At 37.0% G+C, this 21,453-nt stretch overlaps 1 protein-coding gene across 11 annotated transcripts in view; it reads right to left on the reverse strand.

Annotated features, from left to right (window-relative positions):
* LYRM4 (LYR motif containing 4) overlaps positions 1 to 21,453 on the reverse strand; it is a 105,920-nt gene that overhangs the window by 77,757 nt on the left and 6,710 nt on the right. For all 11 annotated transcript variants that reach the window (XM_074827742.1, XM_074827707.1, XM_074827688.1 and 8 more), the window contains exon 2: positions 5,466 to 5,586. In XM_074827742.1, the coding sequence (XP_074683843.1) occupies positions 5,466 to 5,586 (121 nt within the window). The remainder of the gene's footprint in view (positions 1 to 5,465; positions 5,587 to 21,453) is intronic.

Here is a 21,453-nt window from a genome sequence, read left to right on the forward strand (position 1 = left end):
ACCAGTACAATTGATACTAAAGCCTTCAGAGCTGACAGGAAAACCTAAATAATCCTTCTTAGCTGGACAACAAGATGACTGGTAGTTTTCAGCTACAATTTAAAACTGAAGAGGAAGTACTGTGGAGGAAGATGTAAGAACAAGATGTCCTAATAAATTAAAACAAGAATTTAATCAGAACACATAGATCTAATATAGTTTTTGAATTTCACTTTTATATTTTCAGTTCAAAACTTGAGACAGCATGTCACAAAGAAAACTAGCAAATACTTCAAAACCCTCAGTATTTTCCTATCTTCAAAGTGGCTTCTATAAATCTTGACTCTCAGCAACAGCAGTAACATTTCAGGGCAAATTCTCCTACTGATAACATATTTCAGTAGAGATGGAAACTCACAAATGAAGTCCATATTAGCATAGCAGGGAAATGGCTGTTACAATAACCCTCAAAGGACCTCAAGACAGCCTCAAAACTTTTAAAAACTTTCTATTTCAAACTTATTTGTGACAATACACTTCTCACAATGCCCTTCTTTACAGGGAAGATACCACAAATTGTGCTGTTTACACAGTAAACACACACAAAAAAGTCTTCACAAACATCGTTGAGAAAAGAATCAGAGTTGTTCCTTCCTTTATCTAGACTATTTTTAAATCGAAACCAATAACAAGCAGAGGAGGACTAAGGCAGAGATTAATGTTCCTCCATGCTTTTCAGCTTTATAAAGCTACTTTTATAACATTCAAGCAAATTGTACAGTGACTGACATGAACAAAATGACAGTAATCTGTCACTATTTCACATTTCCCACTAGGCTGATTCAAATAGTTATTTATGAACCTTACACTTCAATGGTCACTTTGATGACTAAACCATAAATTAGAATGTAAAGTGAATATAAATTTGATTTTAAAGTAACAACAAATTGTCAGCGAAGTGGGATATTATTTAATTTCTATCGACACGCTATGAAGAAGTCAGCAATACCAAGATGTGCTACATCATAATAAATCCCAACTTAGCAAAAAAAATTACGCTAGATCTCATGTTTGCTTCATTGCTTCTGCATTTAAAAATAAAAGCACTTTATATTATGCTTGGTTAGTTTTAAATATAAGGTCTTAATAATGTCAGATGACTTCATTAGTTAGATCTTCAATTAAACAGGGAGCAAGAATGATTTTTTTTTTTCCACAGAGCATGATTAAATTTGACAGCAAGTAAATATTGATATGAATTTAGATGCTAAGGTTTTTAATAGTCCTGATGAAAAGCTTAAGCTTAAGACAGTGTTGCTATTTTTCCAACATTCATCTCTTGCTCTACAGCTAAAAGTGAGCTGATGCTGAAACATAACAGGAATTCTGCAAAGAACAACAGTTCTCAATGTTTTAGAAAAGCTTTTTTTTCTTGGGCAGGGGGGAATGACTCAGAAAAAGATAATCCTTAGTACCCAAGCATCAAGTCTTGCAGGGACTCATGTGTCAAAAAATTAGCTTGATAAACAAATTTTCTTTTACCAGATTATTTTCTGTTATGGAAAGTTCCATTGCCTATTATGTTACTGTGTGAGTTACTGTCTGTTACTCCTGCAAACATATAAGATAAATACATACACCCTTCCAAAACTGAATGCAGCATGATTATACTTTGGAAAATTTCTAGAAGTGTGACACAGAAGAGATATTTCAATGTAAGTTTCACTGGTTTAGCAGTGTTAAAAATAGAAAGTTGTGTCAGACTCTTTAATATTCCTTACTTTTCAAGTCTATTTTTCCTGAAATTCTTACATGGAACAATGCCAAATTGTGATCCAATTTAAAACTACTTTAGCATTAGCATATTGGTTTCGCATGTGGGAGAAACCCCTTAAATAGCTGAGATTTGAAACAACAAGCAAATAAGCAAAACGCTGCAGATTTAGCAATGACTGAGGCTGTTCTGCATTATTCTGGTATGTCCCAGTGACAAAGATATCCTCCAAGTAACAAACACCTAACAAAAAGATAGGTAATGTCATTTGCTTGACAACAGTTTGATATATTGATAATATATTCAAGATATTTGTATTAGGCACTAGTTTTCTGTGTTTGCAAAACTAAAACATACATGGAGAGATTTTAATAATCTGAAAATTCAAGTGATGCTATTCCAGGGAACTAGAACCCTACATGCCCTTTTTGCTTCTGAACATCTTCCCGGCTGAAAAATTCACACCTACATATAAAACATTTTAAAGGAAGATTTATGTATTATGTGGTAGAGCAAAATGTGGCTCTCTGACTTTTCTCAATCTTGAGTCAAGAAAGATTTCTTATAAAATTTCTTTGCCATTACTACAAAGTAGCAAAATGGAACAAACAAGTAGCATATTAAAATGGTTCTGCTGGTGTAATGAAAAAAGCAGAATCCAGGCTAAGAGAAAATAACAAATCTTGTCTAACCTTTTGTTGCTGTCATTTTCTTGAATGAAGTGTTAAATGCACAACATTTTTACCAGTGCAAAATACAGGCTGGTATATGAAAGAGTTACCTATTGTTCACGTACAGGCTTGTTAAAAATACTTGTGTACGTACAGGCACATGTATAAGTTTACATATGATCAAAATGTTCACTAGCAATCAGAGAACACAAAATGTCCTTAAGCCCAACTACTCCTTTACAAAGTACAGTGGGTATACCAGTCAGAGATTAACCAAGCCTGCCTGCTCTTCCTCTCTTTCCAAGGCAGCTGAAAAGACCTATCTGATGCTGAGGGATAATCTTTAGTCTAAAAAAACCTCACAGAAAGGTGCAAGACAAGACCCATACCCTAGAAAGAAGAGTCCACCCTATCAAGAGTCTGTTTTAGAGAAATGGTACCTTTTTTCAGGGTCTATAGTAACAAGACAATCTGGCTGTTCACAGGAGTCAGAGTGGAGAATTTTATTTTAAAATCTGTCCCTGATCCATTATGGCTCAGATGAGTCAGTAGAACCATGCTTTGTCAAAAGAAAAGCTGGAAAGCTTTTATTTTAGCAAGACTTACCCACTATCTGATTTGGAACTGCTGTTTACTATTTAGGCTCATAGAACCAGCGAGAGCCAAATCCTACCCACATCAAGTCAGGGTACCCCGAATAGTAAAAGTACTGTAAATCAGCATCCTCATCACCCAGATACATACCTATAAAGCAGGAACAGTATTTCCCACCTATTTCAAGTGCTTTGATATGTTGAAATTGAAATCTTTTCAGAAAAAAGAAGTACTTGCTATTATAAAAGAGTTACGCCAAGTAGGTAGCAGTTTAGATATTTTAAAACAAAAATAAATTCAGTACACCTCAGTCATACATTTCATGGCAAAACAGTTACTGTGGTAGCCTCACTAATGTTTTCCTGATTTATCAAAAATATAATGTTTACATTCTTACCTACAACCATCACAGAGCATTCTCTGACATGCTGACAGGAATTTATCTTAGTCACAGTCTAGAAGAGATTTTCTGTAGCATTTCACTATGGGAGATGCCACATCCACAAATTGTTACTACTTTGATACAGATTTCTGTAAGTGGCAGAATCTGACCCTGTGAGTTCTTATCTCTTGCTGTGACGGATGCATTCCTCCTGTTTGAACTAACTGAACTTTGGTCCAGGCAGATGCTCAGCAAGTAGGCCTAACTCAAGTTAATCCTGTTGAGGGAAGCTACCAGTGAGAACTTAGCACCAAACCCCCACCCCCAAAAATGGTTTGGCTGGAGACTGGGCTTATAAGCAGCTGAAACTGCATTAACACAGCAGAAAATCTGACTACAAATTCACCACTTCATGTTATAAATATCTGCAGTCATCAGGGTCTCCCTCCATAGCAGCTGGCCCCATGGCGATCTCCCCTTGAGTAGGGATGCCTCTCAAGGTTACCCCTCGAGGCTGAGAGATCCCTTACCTGACACCAGGCATCGATGGGTTGGTAAGTGACACTTTTTGCATGCATGTAACACTTAATATATGTATAGTAAGCTTAACTGATAATCTTTGTATCCCACACTAACTTTAAGTGCAGTAAATAGGAGAGTATTAACCACCACTGTACTTATTAAATATTTTACATACCTAAATTTACTGATTAGAACTCAATAAACTAACTCCTAGCTCTGATCTGAGTGATCTCTGACTCTTCTCCTGTGACACCCCCTCCTTCACTGTCTTCTCCAGCCTCTAATACTTCCCTGGAGAATATTGGATATCAAAGCTCTCCAACAGAAAACCTCAAAAAGAAGAGCTGAAAATGCTACTCATCACCTACAGATATGAGAAAAAACATCCCAACATTTAAATATAATTGCATTGAATCAATCCAATCTGAATTGCTTCTTCGAGAAACACTTTTAAAATACAAAAATAGCAGTGTTTTGGTTTAAAAAAAGATAGCAAAGCTATGGTAGCACAAAACAACACCTGCTCCTCAGAGAAGAAATTCCAAAGAAATAATTTAACTTGCACCAAAATATTCATACTTAATGGCCGAATCAAAGGGCCCAGCGTCCTACTGAAATAAGAATTCAGCTAACTGACCTGGTGGTTGTCAAAAGACTCATTTTAAAAACAGACCATGGAGGAAGAGGTGCACATATTCATTTGGTATTTAATAAAAGTACTGTTGAGCTCTGACCAGTGTCACTAAGTGCAGATTTTGCAAGGAAGCACAGCTTAAGCATTGCAAGTGCCCTTAGAGAGTTCAGGAGTAGAAGCTTGCTTTCTTCAAATTTCCCATGGTCACTCTACATAAGACAGTGGGTATGTATGAAAAATAACAAAGTATCTAAAGTTCAACGAAGTATAATTCATGTCTAAATAATATGGTACCCAGTGGAAGGAACAGAGATCCTATAAATGCTACTCAGACAAGGTCAGAGAAAAATATTGCAAGTGACTCAACTTTTTGCAGAGAAAAATCTATCACCCTGCTTGGACACATTTAGCCAGCAATTACTTAATTCACTTTCGGATTTTCTTATTCTGCTACTGTTCTAACACTGTATCTGGAGGTAGGGAAAAACAAACAGAATGCAAGTCTATTTGGAGTGTCACAGACACTCTTCTAAACCTACAATGGAAGGAGGAAAGCATGAGGAAAGGAATCTAATACACGAGCTAGAGGAAACAGATTCAAAGGAAAATGAGGGCAGAACAGGGAAGCAAGTGAAGAGATAGTAAAACAAACAGCAGAAGAAGTAAGAAGGGCATATAAGCCTTATCAGTAAGGCCTGTTCCAGTTAATGGAACAAACATCCCTAAATACCCTATTGCAATCATCATGGATAAATGGATGCTTCCCATCCTCTCTAACTCAGACATAAAAAAACTACTGTTCCTCCAGAGATGTTTTGAGCAAGGATCTGGGTTTTTTCTATCTGTAGTGGCATAAGACAGTTAACTGAGGAGTGTACAACTTAGATAAAATGAGAGAAATAAACATACCTGCCGATGAATAACCTCTAGGTTTGCTTTGGCTTTATTCACTAGTTCTTCTATTTTTTCAGAATCCTTTATATTCTTGTTTTCTCTGAAGGCATCTCTTATCCTTCTGATGGCATACGTTCTAAACACAAACAATAAGATGACATTTATTCATAGGTGTGCCACAGTTTATAACATTTCAACATTCTTTAAAACTTGATGATCTTTAAAAATAAATATACACGCACACATATATGTTTTGCCCAGTTTTATACATATCTTGTCTTGCCTGAGTTGAAACAGTGACCAGATTCCTTAATTGAAAAAAGTGGTTTCACTGGAAGTTATTATAGAAAAATTTCATATTTCACATATCAGTCCAGTCCTTAGTGCTTGTTATTGCTGTAAACATACTGTTGGATGCCCAGCATGGATACTGCAAAGCTTAAGAACATAACAAAATGCCTGAGAACAAAAAAATCATCCTCCAAATTATTTTGAATCAGTGCAACTATTCTTATTCTGCATAAGCTAAAGGTCATTGAGCAACCACTCATTATACCACCATTGTATGTTATTACTAGTTCTGATTGTTATCTAGCAGTCAACAAAGGCAGATGGACCAACCATAACAAAAAGGGCTCCTTCCCTGTCACCCCCTTCCTCTCCTGACAAAGTATATTTCACCCCTCAGCCCAACACTTCCTCATCCATTTCCCCACTAAGAGGCAGTAACAGGACATAATCTCTTCAAGTAGGATGAGGTTATGATCTCTGCTTTCAGACAGGATGGTTCAAAGCTACAGCCATTTCCAAATCTCTCCCCTTTCTTTTCAACCTAGTAAAGAACCTTTATGCAGTCTGTAGTGTACTGCTCAATATAAAACAGGGCCAATATCAATATTAAAATAAATTTTTCAGACTCAACAGTAGATACTTTTGTTACACGTATGCTTGGGAGGGGAAGGAGAAATGGCAGTAAACTGATCCTGCTCAGCTCTCTTGATAATGTCCCACTTCTCTGTCACCACATCACATCAGTATCATTTTTACTACAGAAAGTAAAAACCCTATGTGTGGTGCAGGAAGGAGGAAAAAAAAGGCTGCTGCAAACACCACAAATAGTGTAATATTTCAACAACCATTTTCAGTCTTGTATAAAAGTGAAACATGAGACACAAAATTGTCTGAAACATGATCATAAAACACTCCAAAGACGATGTTGAAAAATAAAAATACTGGGGGAGGAGACTGAGGAGGGGAGAGGAAGAAGAGGAAAGATGAACAGCCAGCAGCACTCCGTACCATTAGATGGTGCTATCCAGCTCCTAATGCAGCCTCCACTGGCCAAGCAGCATATTTTCTCTTTGAGCTCATAAATAATACATTTCAGTCACAGAAATCACGATGGTTATGGAGTGCCACCCTGCTGCCGCACGCCGGCAGATGGTGCGTGCTTTTAATTAGGGCCTGTTCACCTATAATGTGACACCGGGGTGCGTGAGTGAGCGAGTGTGTGTTTGTATGTGTGAAGTTAATAGAATGTATTAAATATGGAAGCTCATTCTCATCTGCAGCTGCTGTCTTAGTGCAAGATTTGAAGGGGAAGCTGCTTATTTCTTCTAGAAAAGAAACAACCCCAAATCATTAAGATGTAGTGTAATTTTGTTGCTTCATAATGGATGGATTTCAAATCACCCCATATGCATGTGTAGGGTTAAACTGTGCAGAAACATAAAATATTTTCTGCAAAAAAGGGTTTCCAAAAAGATACAAGAGACCTAATATATATATTTTTTAGCTTAAAAGAAAACAACAAACAGCAAGTATCCATTACTGGGTACAAGTTTTTCAAAATGAAATACAAATGAGTAAAAGCTATCTACATAAAAAAGATAGACGGGACTAAAACAAATTCTTGTTCAGTATAACACCTACAGACTGGGTTTTTTTGTTTTGTACATATGGTGCATTAATTGTTCTATTTTCTATCTCTTCCTCTCATTACACCCAACAGTTGTTGAGAAAGACAAGATATGTACTTAGAAAACATCAGATCAGTTTTGATCAATAGTCAGAAAGTTGCACTGTTTTTTCCTTTTAAAATTTCATTAAACCTTTGTAAACATTGATACCCAAATGAAGTTTTCACATATGCTTTAACACAATCTTAATTCTACAGCTAAATCAGTACATCTCCAGTATTCTCTAAACACACTTCAAAGACTAGCTCTGTATTCTGCTACTACTCTTTACTAAGGTTACATTAAGATTCAATATATCACTTAAAATAAGGATGAGCTGAACTCAAAGCTCAAACCCAATACTATAATGACTGTAAAACATCCTTTCTTCCCCATTGAGAGGTGCCAGGGAAACATTTCACCAACACTCAAATTCTTTCAAAATTATGTAAAAAGTGTTAAGTCAAGATATAAACAAACTGGCAGTTTTAGGTTTGTTTGTGGTGTTTGGCTATTTATTTTTTTTAAAACAGCTTTTTATATGCAGTAACAGTTGTGAGCAGTGTCAACTCCAAACCTCAATACCCTCTACACTTCAAGAGTTTCTGAACTGAGTATGTACTAAAAGCTAGTATAAACATTAGGGCTGTGATATTGCTGAGCTCTTTTGAAAGTACAGTGAAATAGGTAGCAACATGTAGTAAAGATACACACACTATGAAAAGAACTTGTTCATTCAGACATATATCTGTCGATTTTTTTAAAGAGCGCTAATCCAGAGATCTTCTGGTTGATGAACAGGCTGGTCAGCTGATCAGCTACTCTAATAATGTGTATTTTCAGTTCAATATGCATAAACACCAAAACCAATCATGTACCATTTGAAGGCACAGCTCGAAATGCCAGTGGCAGAGAATATATGGCTATCTTCATAAAACTTCACAACATTAACCTAAAAGCAGCAGCACTAACTGAAGACAGATGGACAGATGAAAAGCCTACCAGCAATGAAACAGTTCCTGTATCTTATGGATGATTATTTACCAAAGCTGGCACAAAGTAACTGAGGGCATACAGCATTATAAGTTTAAGCCAGTGTGAGTGAAGGGGAGTTGCTGCAGTTTTGCCACCCGCTATGGTAGGCACAAACCCTCCGCTCTGCCTCCTTCAGACCAGCACGGACAGTCTGATGTTTGGCCCTGAGGTGAGCCAGTAACCTGACAAAAGGCCAACCTACCAAAAGAGTTAACCCTTTTTGGTTTTTTTGTTTTTTTTTTTTTTTTTTTTTTTCTGGATTAGCGAGTTCCATCAGCTCTGCATGGGACTAGATCAGCATCAGCTCTGAGGAGGAGGGAACACCACAGTAGTAATTTAGATGGATACAGTTTGCAATAGGCCCCACTCAGAGAGGCTGAGCAAGCTGCATAAACAAAGAGGACTCTTCAGTGAGAAGGTACTAAGCAAGCTCTCCAGAAACAGAATGGGAAAGCATTTCTGCATACAGTACACTCAAACAGCTCCTACAGACCTCGGGAAAGGTCCTAGGAATGCAGCATTCATTAACATACATCATGTTCATTAATAAACATCATTGCAAATGAAAACTCAAACTGCATTTCACAATCTACTATTTTTCTCACTATTCTTTGGAAACGGACACTGAAAAATGGCTGAAAGATGCAATGAGGCATTTTTTTTTTTCTTTTTGTCATCCAAGCACGCTGAAATTTTAATAGAGAACACCTCTGATTTTATCTTCTGCAAGCACCTTCTAGCAAGCTAGTGACAGCAGGTCCCAAGCAAGAGTGTACAGTTGAATATATTCACTCAGCACTCTCTTACATATGCACACTCAAAACACTTTTTGTGATCCCTACTTACGTGCATCTGTCACACAATTAACTCCCAATTAAATCAAAAGTATGTACTCAATGGGTAACAGACTCAGTGTGATGGCTTCAGACCAAAGCCACCGCAGGTGGATGGCTACACAAGGTAACAGATGCGCATCAGTAGAAAATACAAAGAATGGTTGGGCATTAATACGAGAACAATGCCAGGGCCAAAACATTACCACAGACTCACAGGGAATGGACACTACCAGCCAATGTTAAGTCAACAATGCCCCCACATAATAGTAAAAAACACAGAGTTATGGTTAGAAAACAGTATTTTTCCTAATACTCAGTCATTCACCTCTACCTGCAAAGAGTTCATCTTTTTCCTTCCCTGAAGCACAATCGAAAACCTAACATGTGTCCTCATAAAAATGAAGCCTACAAGAAGTGAAGTCTGAAACAACAGCTATTAAGGAAAAATGAAATCGCAACAGAGGTACTTCAGAAAATAATAGCTGCTTGGGGATTTAGATATTTTTATTTCAAAATGTTTACTTATGTCATGTCTGACCAGAAAATAAAAAAAATCCATTTCCTTTTCAAGTCTTCACTCTTGTATCTGTGTGCTCTGCTAAACAGGAGTATAAGAAAAGCTGAAACACTGTGCAGACATACTTGCTTTTAACTACACAGTACTATGTCTTCAAATTAAATCTGCCCAAGCAATGTTTTTCTCAACACCACTCTGCATTTACCAGTATCACAACATGGTAAAGGTGTAAGTCATCTTTCCAAGACAGCTTTACAAACATGTTGATATCTTGTCTTTGTGATTGTGAACAAATATAATTATTAATAGATCACATCACAGTTACAGGCAACATGCTGCGAAACATAACAGCTATTACAAATTGTAAGTCATTGAGCACATACACAAAGAGGAGGATCGCAGTACACAACCTGTGCAAGCAAAACAGATTACAAAGGAAGAGGCCAGCAGGTTAGAATATTCAAGTCTTTCAAAAAAGTTATAAAGTAAAATGTATTTTTCCTTATTAGCTTAAGTTGTATTTAATAAATTAAGGCAAGTGATCAGTAGCCAACCTCTAGGATGCCCACTGTGGTTAATAACTCTGAAATGAAGTACACCGTGCTTTTATTTAAGGACACAATGTGCAAAAGTGAGATACTGATTTACAATACAGTAATATTATATCAAATGACAGATCGTTTTCATAACAGGTCATTGTTTCCTTTCACTAACTATATTTTCTTATCACTTCTCCCTTCCAATTAACAATATAATTTTTTTATTAAGGTAGAAACAGCATGAGTTTTCAGAATTTCCCATTATTACTAGCAAAATGTGCACCAAATGAGATTTGCTTAACTGAATTTTCAGAATTACATATAATTTAAAAATGGAAAGTTTTTCTAATTAAAAAATATCTGCAAAAAATCATTTTAGCTTGCCTTAAACTTTTATTAGCATTAGTGAGGATGTCTCCATGTACAGAATTATTTCAGAGGGAATTATTATCTTTATATATATGTACATATTTCCATATATATGTATGTATCTACATCCTTTTTTCCTCTATAAAGGTCTCAGTAAAAACACCAATAAAAGTGAGGCAAAAGCTGCATGCAATTACCATTTAATACTAAAAAAAGAAACATTTGACAACAAATGTGTTTGATACAGTAGTAAGTACTTCACAAGGAAGTAGTCGTGACTTGTCTAATTAAACACAGGATGCACAGAAGGGTGTGGATGCACTGTTTTATCAGCAAGGTGTTCCTCAAACTCCATCACTAGACACATTTTCAGCACTGCCACCTCAAGTTACAGCACAACAACAGTGACACCTGCCTGTTTTCTAAAACCAAAGAAAAGCCTATTCCTGGAAGCAGGATTTGTTTGGGAGAGTGGGGGTGGTGGCTGGGAGAGGAGAAGTATAAGGAAACAGAAAAATAAGACTCTTTGTTAACCCAGTACTATTTCCTTGAATTTTCTCTTCAGAGTCCCTAAACAGTCTTCTCAAGAAGTCTATAGAATGAAACCTACAAGCCACTACTTTGTTTCTCTGCTAATATACAAAATATGAGTTGCAATGGAATTGTGAAGAAATATGTCTGGAAGAACAGCACTAGAGATACTTTGAGAGATGAAAGAACAGAGGAAAGGGATAAAAATTAATGAACATCAGAAAACACGCTTGAGAACTGGTGACAGTGACCCAGTGCATATGATACATGTATGATCAGATACAAGGATTTGTAACTTATTTCTAAAGCAAATCTTGCTACTTTGTGTCCCATATCTCAAAACTTCTAATAAAAACTTCAACCATCTCTGTGTATGTTGCCCTAGACCAGAAAAAGCTTCTGGGTGCCTATTTCAAAATAGTTTCTTTTAATTTTCTTTAACCAATCTAAAAACTGAAAATTACTCCCACATTTATGTATATATACACACACACACCTGTGGCTGCTTTTAGGAAAGGAGAACTTTTTTTTCTGACTGTATCCTTTCATCAGTCTGTGCTTGTACCCTTTTCAAAGAAGAGAGCATGGATGACCACCCAATCAACAGAATCACAGAATCACTCATGTTGGAAAGCAGCTCGGGATGTCTCTTAGTCCCACCTCCTGCTGAAAGGCAGGTCAGCAATGGGATCAGACCAGGCTACTCACAGCTTTGTCCAGTCAGGTCTTGAACACCAGGATTGTGACTGGACTCCGGGAAACATGCTCAATTGCTCGGCTGTCCTTGTGGGGAAAAAGCTTTTTCTTAAAGCCAGTCTGAAAACATCTTTTCCTTCACTTTACATCTGCTGTCTCTTGTTCTCCTGCTGGGCACCTCTGGATACTTTGAGGGACTGGCTGCTATTAGGTTCTCTCAATGTTTCTTCTCCAGGCTGAACCAGCCCAGCTTCTTCAGCCTTTTCTCACAGGGCAAGTGCTTCCACCCCCAATCACCTTGGTGGTTTCTGCTGAGCTTGCTTCAGGTTATCTGTGTCTTTCCTGCATAGGGGGTGGGGGCAAGATTGGACACAGTACTCCAGTTGTGGTCTAACAAGCACTGAGGAGAGGGGGATAATCCCTCCCTTCAAGCTGGTGGCTGAGCAACTGCTGATACATTTCAGGATGCTCTTGGCCTTCCTTGCTGCCAGGGCACACAGCTGGCTGTCTACTGGGCTATCTAGCCCCTTTTTGGCAGAATTGTTCCCTGGCCCGTCAGTCCCCAAGCCTGTTCTGTGGCTGGAGCATCTCCTTCCCAGGTGTAGGACGCTGCACTTGTCCTTACCAAATTTCATAAGGTTGCTGGTGGCCTTTTCCTTCAGGCTTCTGAGGTCCCTCTGGACAGTAGCCCTGCCCTTGAGCACACTGACTCCCTGATTTGGTGTCATCTGCAAACTTAACGAGAAAGCACTGATACTTCCTCTGGGTCACTGATAAAGATGTGAAAAGTATCAACCCCTGAAGACCCATTAACTACTATCCTCTAAGCTCCAGCACCCAAACAGTCTTAAAGGTGCACAGTTATCCACCCACCTAGACCGTAACACCCTAACATGGATACAAAAATGTTGGGGGAGTCAGTGTTGAAAGCCTCCCTAAAGTAGAGGTAAACAACACCCATTGCTCTCCCCTCGTTCATAAACCCAGGCAATCACATTGGTCAAGCATGATTTACCCTCAGTTCCCAAACACCTTCTTCTTCATGCTCCCACAACACTAACAGTGCTATTCATAGTTAACTATGACTACTTTTGCAATTCAGTTTTTGTTGCTATACTTCTAAAAATAAAAACAGTTATTGGCTTAATTCTAAGTGTAAAGAATCTCTGCAGAAGGGAGTGCTTTTCAAAAGGTCAAGGTTAAAAGAAAAAAGGAAAGATGTCCAAACAAAAGCGTTCTTTTAATCTTAATTGGAGTTGCAACTGCAATGTTATATTGTAGAAGAGGTTAAAAAAGAGGGTTACCAGTGAAGGACCCAATCGAACAAGTTGTTCAGTTAACGAGGCACTGGGCAAGGATGTGCTGCTGGAACTAGAAACAGAATTTGCCACAGATGAAATAACTAATAGCTCTCTGCTAAGCTTTCACTGCCAAGACCCTGCCAACTGCTCACCAGGACACTTGGACAGCTCAGCAGTCCAATTACCAGGTGGGGAATGCCTTGAAACCACACGTTCAAATCCTGAGAAGGCTGATTTCTCTCTTCTTCCTTTTGAGGCAGATATATACCGTTCCATTTGCTGTGCTGCTATTTCTGAACAGTTCTTAAAAATGGCCTGGCCTGCTGTGAATAGCCATTTCAAATTCCATTATACTTTTCTCTAAAGATTCAAGTTTTAGTCCAATGCTGCAGCCAAATTTTCCCTCTTCAGCATGGCTAGGGGTTACCTTCCATTCTAAGAACAGACGTAGTTTAGCTCGTGACTTGGGTACCCCGAAGAAGGCTGACCGTATTGTGCCTCGTGATGACTGTAACTGTTCATTTAGAAACCCACTGGGTGCTAAGCAGCCTTGCAGGATGCAACTATTTCTCACTTGTCAGTGGAAAATGATTTGTCTTTGATGAAGCAACAGTGCTTAGATTTTTTTAATTAAGCAACAAGGCAGAGAGCTGTAGGGTATTCTAACTTCTTGGACTGCAGTCTGGTTGGTCTGGATGATGATGAGATTTTGATAAGACATTTCTGAAGCACAGCATTATTTCTGAAACTAAAGATTTAGATTTAATAAATATCTAGTTACATATTATTCTTTTAATATGGAAATGATAAAAATGCCAATTCCTTAGGAGAAAAGGGATCAAATATCACAAATACATTGACAGCATACAGTTTTAAAATAATAACTGAGATATTTTGACTTACAAAAGACTTCAAGAAACAGTTCTCTGAAGGTTATGTGAGGTTAAGCTTTGTTGGTCATTTTGACAGGCTAGTAATCTTGAGCGTACAGAACAGTCTCCTAACAAACTTTTACTTTGCAAAAGTGATTCATGGATTCTAGTAATAAAGATGATTAATTTTGCCTCTTGATTTTTGCTCAAGTAAACATGCACTTTTTGAGAAAGAATTTAAGCATAATAGGTCCAAAATGAATCTAATAAAAAAACCTACATTGAAATTAGATAGGATCCAGTCATCTCATTACAAAGACAACAAGAAACCATAACTAATTTATTAATCCACATGAAGTAACAGACCATTGTTCTGTCTGTTTATAGACAATACACTAGAAGTTACAGGACTTGGAATATTTGAGTAGTTCTCCAAACTTTATCCTCTCATCCATTTCTATCAGCCTTACAGCTAGCTTATCCAAAAACCTTTGTTTCTTATAACTCAGCAGTGAGAAACATCCCCCACTGCACCTCCCATCACCATATGGCTCAATGACCTTCCCTCATTTATAGCAAAGCACTACATGTTTAGTTTAGCAAATCTGCAACATCAATTTTGACAACAATGATGGATATTTGAAATTACAATGGAATACTTACCAGCATAGAAAATTATAATATATGCAAAGCTTATTAGTCAAATCTAGAGTCTAAAAAAAAAAAATCAATTTGGAACGCATAACAAAACCACCATCCTACTTTGTGCATACAACAGAACACCGAATATTATTTTTAGACATTTGGGATTGTAAATAGAGTGCCTTTGGACAATACGTGAAACGCTTCAGGAAGCTCAGATACAGACTACTGTGATTATGTTACCAGAGGCTCAGAAAAAAATAAATGCAGCTTGTTTTGTACACTATAAATGCTACCTAAGGCACAGAAAGTCAAGTGAACTAGATCCTTCCTTCTGTATTTTTTCTATTTAATTAGTTACAGGACATGGAGGTCTTCACAAGTATTTCTTTTGGGCTGTGTATGGCCTCCACCTCTAAAATTGTGGTGCATACACTCTTACTCTCCAAACTGTAGATCCCAGCATACAGTGCAATACTTTGATCTGACCAGACAATATATCATTTAATATCAGACAGAAAAATGAGATTAAATTTAAAACATAAGCTATGCTTGTCCAGTGAACAGAAGTCATTCAATAAATGTGCCAACAGATCTTCTGTGCATTGGAGCAACTTAGTTTAACCACTGCAACAGGGAGATCAGAAACATTCAGGAAGACTAAGATCAATTTTCTTTCTCTAAGAAGAGAAACATCGACAAAGTATTGTCTTTTAATCTAGTCAAGACTAAGTATGTTAAGTTCAGATGTTAACATTTAAAGGTGAAGATAAAGCTAAGGGAAAGGTCAGTAGTTTTTAAACAGTTTTCCAGTCAAACTCTTAACACTCTTAGAGACTTACACTAAGAAGAAAAAAAATCATCTTATTCTATTTCTATATCTATGTATATATTCTATTGAATGACAGTAAGTTCAGACTGGTACATTTATGTATCACAAAAGGTTCTGCATTTCAAGCCAAAAATGTGTTACAAAAACCCCAGATAGTACTTAATAGCTAAAAGTCACAAGAAAATATTCACTCACATGAGTGACGGTAGCACTTTTTGTTCTTTATCTGTGATTAAGAAAAAAAAACATACAGCAAACACCAACTCCTTTCCCTCCCATAAGCACATGGCTATAAGGAGAGGTTCTTCTCAGATAACAATTACTCTAAATGGGGAATTAACATCTGGCTTAAAACTCAGTAACTCAGGCGAGCACTGGCTAAGGTTACCACATGTGACATTAGGAGAGTAAAAGAGGTATGAAGAGTGGTCTATTTATCATAACAGTGCTTCCAGTATAATGTTTTATGATCAGGTCAGATTACCTTCCCTTTGACATGCAATATGACCTTTCATTCCCCAGGGTAGCAGAAAAGGTTTCCAATCTTGGAATAAATTACCCACATAAGTTGCAGAAGCACCAGGTCTCTAGCTAATGGTAGCAATAACTTGCACTGATAGAGAATTTCTCCTTCAAGGATTCCAACAAATTGTTGGGACATAAAACCCCACAGTCAAGCCTCAAAATCCATATAGGTTAGTAAGTACTGCCATTAGTTCACAGAACAAGCAGTTCTGTATAAGTGTATTATACTTGGTTGCCCAACACTCATTGCCGTAGTTGGCAGGAATTATGTTCACCCTATGTTTTCATTGCTTTCAGACGTTGATTATAAAGGTGCCACTGCCAGTTTGATAAATATTCATCTTCACATGCAAAATCTGCAAATAATAGGTAGCAATTTTTGGTATAAATTATAGACTGAAAATAATAAATCAACAAATTCAGTAAAAAGTGTGCTCAATAGCTCTGGAAATCAGGAAAGCTATTTAGAGGTCTACATGAAATAAATTTCTTATTGTTTTGTAAACAAAACACTTGAACATTTATTTTCATATTGTAAATTAGTCAGGTCAGGAGAAAACATTATGAGTGAGACATCTAATTTACTTTAGACAGTGATAAAACTACTTAAATCAATCAATAAATGTTCCTCCCTTCAAAACTAGTTTACATACAAAGACCATTAATTTGGAAACCTATTTGACAATCTAATGGACTAAAAAAATGCTGTGATATTTTAGATGAGTCAGAGATGTTTTCTGGAACTTAGTAGCAGGTTAGTTTCAAGGCAACACAACACCCTTCTCTTTGACATCCAGAACATAATTCAAGCTATAAACTCCTAGGATGTACTGCAGCTTCTATTATGTCTTAAGCACTTCATTTGAGCTGTAGTGACTTTAAAACATCTTCCTAAGAAGGAAGCAGCCTGATGCTATTTAAATAAAAACACTGATTACAAGGGGAGGCACATTTTGATGAATAAATGAATTTACAAAGAATTCCATTAGTGATTCAATCCAAAACTTGAGGAAATGTGATTGCTTGAACCTAGCCCATTCCACTCTCAGTTTCCCAGTTTTTAACCGTGATTAACAATGCAAATAAATGATGGCTTCTGAACTCCCGCTCCCCCACACCACGTTTAAGTCTTTCACAGCTATTCTAACATAGCCTGCAGAAAAGTGTTCAACATTCACTGAACATGTAACCATCAACAGCAGCTATCCACAAGATAAACTGATTCTCTCCAACACCAAGGCTCTGAAGAAACTTGTATCCACATTTCTCCTGCTTATGAAAACGATGAACAGATGTTTACATCTGCCTGTAACTGCAACTGAGCATTGTGATAATCTGTGTTTGTTGGAGAAAAACAATGCCAGTAAATAAATACTACCAAGCAAAAATATCATGTATTCTGCAAGCAAATACTAGTTAGCAGAAATACATGCTGTGCAAGAGAGACGGAGACAACTCTGTAAAGACTGACCTCACAGGATACGATAAACTATTCTCACAGGCACTTAAAGACACAGAACTAAATTCTATTATATAAGCTTCAATAAAAGAATGGATTAATGACTATTGCAAATATATTAGAAATGAATGTAATTTCAGGGGAAGATTTTTTTTTTTCTTCCTTAAACACATACTTTCTCTGGCAGCTGTAATAAGACAATCTTACTTTTATACAAGGTAATGATTTAGAAACAGGACTTTAATATTTCCAGACAAGGGTATCCCAGACAAGCAGACTCAGAAGGACTGTCAAGGCCTGGCAATGAAGTTTGTGGAGAATCTGACTGCTCGCATATTCAGAATCCCACAAGACATTTTTAATCTCATGCTGGTTTGATGTAAAATGTTCACGGAGCTGTATTTATTTAGATACTAGTTTCTTGCAAAGTATATTAAAACCACAGTTGTGTCAATTTACAAATCAGCATTTTTCTAGATTTAAGTTAAACACTGTTTGATCTAAATGCTATCGAGTTCAAGAAGAAAAAGTGCTGCAATTCAATGGAGATTCATTTGTAATAAGACTAACACAACTATTATACTTCTGGCTTTCACAATGGCTTCACAGGTTGCTTTAAAGAGGGATTTTTGAAAAAGTATTACTGGGATGAAGCAGAAGTGAATTCCCGACTTCTTGATACCAATACATTCATACACACACATAGAAGCATAGGCTTCTTTTCTTTAGAAGACTTAAATGTGATTTAACCAATTTCTATTTAAAAAGTTAGAAAAATATATCTAAGCAGCAGCTTTTCCCAAGACTTTGTAACAAACATGATACTGAAGAAAAGTCTAGTCCTAAGTATTATGAGTCTCTGAATATTAGCCAAGCCTGGCATCTAGCCATTCACAGCACAGGACCTTCAAATTTTCCTGAAGAATAGTTTAAAGATTTTATTTCATACACATTCTGTTAAGGAAGACAGCATCTGAATACAACTGAATTCTTTCACTATTATCATATTAAATATTCAGTTGTGCGATGCATCCTGAGAAAAATGTTAAACTTTATACAAAGATCAGGTGAAAACGAACGGAATAGAATAAAAAGTAGAAAAAAATCTGAGGGAAAAAGGCCATTTTCCATAATGCCATCCTAGCCAAAATATTGTGTGAATGACTTGTGGCATCTTCATTCTTGAGAAAGAACTATGACAACAAGAAGAATCCCAAAAAATAGTTTCTCACTGAGGACATCCTCTGTACCAAGTTCTGCACAAAACATTTGGGCAATAGCTGGCCCAAGTATTCACACACGCAAGAAAACAATCAAGAAAGTTTTGTTTTCATGCCCATTTTTCTTGGAAAAGCATGTACAATCTAGGACTGTACTTTCTTGGTGAGAACCCAAAAAACCATGGGAACAGCTTTATCAAAGAGGTAGTTCAGACAGCATCCTTGCTATTGGTTGCTGCAGCAAGTGGTTCTAAACATTGCCTGATCAACTGCAGTTGGTTTTTTTTTTTTTTCAAAATTACTTCAAATTTTTTTAAATCCGGAATGCTGATCTTCTAAAGAATACTTGAAATAATAGCCTGTATCTACTGTATCTTGAATAAGTCAATGTTAGGAAGTCAGAATCTTTCCATCATGGGCAACATACCGATGGATACAGTGAGAAACTAAGTATTAAATCACCAAATCATACAATGGGTTGGACAGGATCTTAAACATCATCCAGTTCCAACCCCCCTGCCATGGGCAGGGACACCTTCCACTAGATCAGTTTGCTCAAAGCCCCGTCCAACCTGGCCTTGAATGCTGCCAGGGACGGGACCTCCACAGCCTCTCTGGACAACCTGTTCCAGTGTCTCACCACCCTCACAGTGAAGATTTCTTCCTTACATCTGATATAAATCTACCTTCTTTCAGTCCTACACTCCCTGATAAAGAGTCCCTCCCCATCTTTCCTGTAGGCCCCCTTTAAGTACTGGAATGCCACTGTAAAGTCTCCCCAGAGCCTTCTCTTCTCAGGGCTGAACAACCCCAACTCTCTCAGCCTGTCCTCACAGTGGAGGTGCTTCAGCCCCTGATCATCTTCATGGCCTCCTCTGAACATGCTCGAGTACACATCCAAGAGTACTGAAAGGAGGAGGTAAGCTAGGACAGCATCTCAATACTTAAACTATTACTACATTACAAAATGTTTTTAATTTACCAGAAATCATATGCATATGTCTACTGGCATGAGTCACTGCCAGAGGCAGTAATTTTTCTATTACTCTCATTAGTTCTCAAACAAATCCTACTGGTAATTCAATCTTACATAAAAAGAAAAATGTCCCTGTTCTACTGTGCTATACAAAGAACACAAATAATGTCTTAGGTAACAACCACATCAGATTAACTCAATTTGGGTGCCTTTACTAAAATAACAAAATCCATTAATTAGTCTTTTGAGGAAGCCCCTACTCATTTGTCTTTCAACTATAAAATTTCAGCTTTTCCAGAACTCCATATACCATGTATGTGCTCCAAACTCTCCCTCCAAGTTATAACTATTCAAAATTCTCCTCTGCCAGAAAAAAACAAGGAAGCCAAGAAAATTACATCAAAACCAATGTGTAGATACCCTTTATTGTTTAGGAAGAGCATAATTTTACAAGGATAAAGTGAATGTATTTGGAAAATGACAATTACTGTTGCACCTTTAAATCCAAGAAAGCAACTCCTAATGGACACGATCAACAGAACTTTGATGGAATGATTTTCAGTTGGGAAACGTTACTATAAAAAAAAAAAATCAAAATATTTGGCAAAATTGTTTCCATTTGGTTTAAAATTTCTTTTCATAGAAATATGTTCTGATGGTATCTAATGGTTGTTTTGACATTTTTGGAACAGAATGCTTTAGTTGTCTTTCCAAAATATTTTATATATAGAATACTGAAGTCAAATAGAAATACTTCAATACTGTCAGACTCAAAGTCTGACAATGCAAAATCATGTTCTTATGCCTCTAGATTTTCCCCAAAAGTGCATGCATTTCCATGTTTTACTACAATTCAGAGTATAAGCATCTCAGTCCTCTTCACAGTTCCCATGCTAATCAGTGGATTGAGCACCATCCAGAGCTCTTAAAATACCAGTATCTCTATTCAAGCATACATGGTTCTGATAGAATAAGGCAATATACATAAAAGAACCTAAAATAACATAACAGCAAAATACCTGCATGGTATGTGGTCACTGAAATAATGGCCAAAATTAACTCCCCAAAGAAAGAGATACTAACAAGGCTAACCAAAAATCTGTGTGAATGCTCTACAAAACTAATCTGTTTTGTGCACATGAAGTGCCTGTTTGCCCATGATTTCAGGTCACACAGCTGCCAGGCCAAAACAGGCGTTTGCAACAGTGCAGGATTATCAACAAACAACCTGTACCCAGGGCATGGTACTTTCTATAACATGGCATGTCTGTTTTCTCATTATTGTTTCGGATTTTTAGAAAAAAAAAAAAAAAAAATCACCATTTAGTCTTTTTCTTCCTCCCTAACATGCAGAAGCATGATACCAAGAGCTGACAATCTGCTGGCAGATCTTGTCAATCACAAACTTCATTTGGATAACCAGCGAGAAAAAGGCTTATTCAGCTTGGATAACTGTCACGTGTAAAATTTTAACGCAGTTGTTAAATTACCTGAGTGATAGAAGTGCAAAAAGAACCAGTGATCAGATTCTATATACTAGGGCCTTAAAGCAAAGTAAGATTTTTCAATTAAAGTGACCAAATAAGGTACGTTGGGAAGAAGAAAAAGAAACCCATTTCTGAAAAAGCGTATTTTTAAAAAATTTTACTTGGTGTGAACTATGTTGTTGAAAGAGCTGTTAGAATCTTAAAAGCT

This window comes from Strix aluco, chromosome 1, assembly GCF_031877795.1.
Source record: "Strix aluco isolate bStrAlu1 chromosome 1, bStrAlu1.hap1, whole genome shotgun sequence".
NCBI classification, from domain to species: domain Eukaryota; kingdom Metazoa; phylum Chordata; class Aves; order Strigiformes; family Strigidae; genus Strix; species Strix aluco.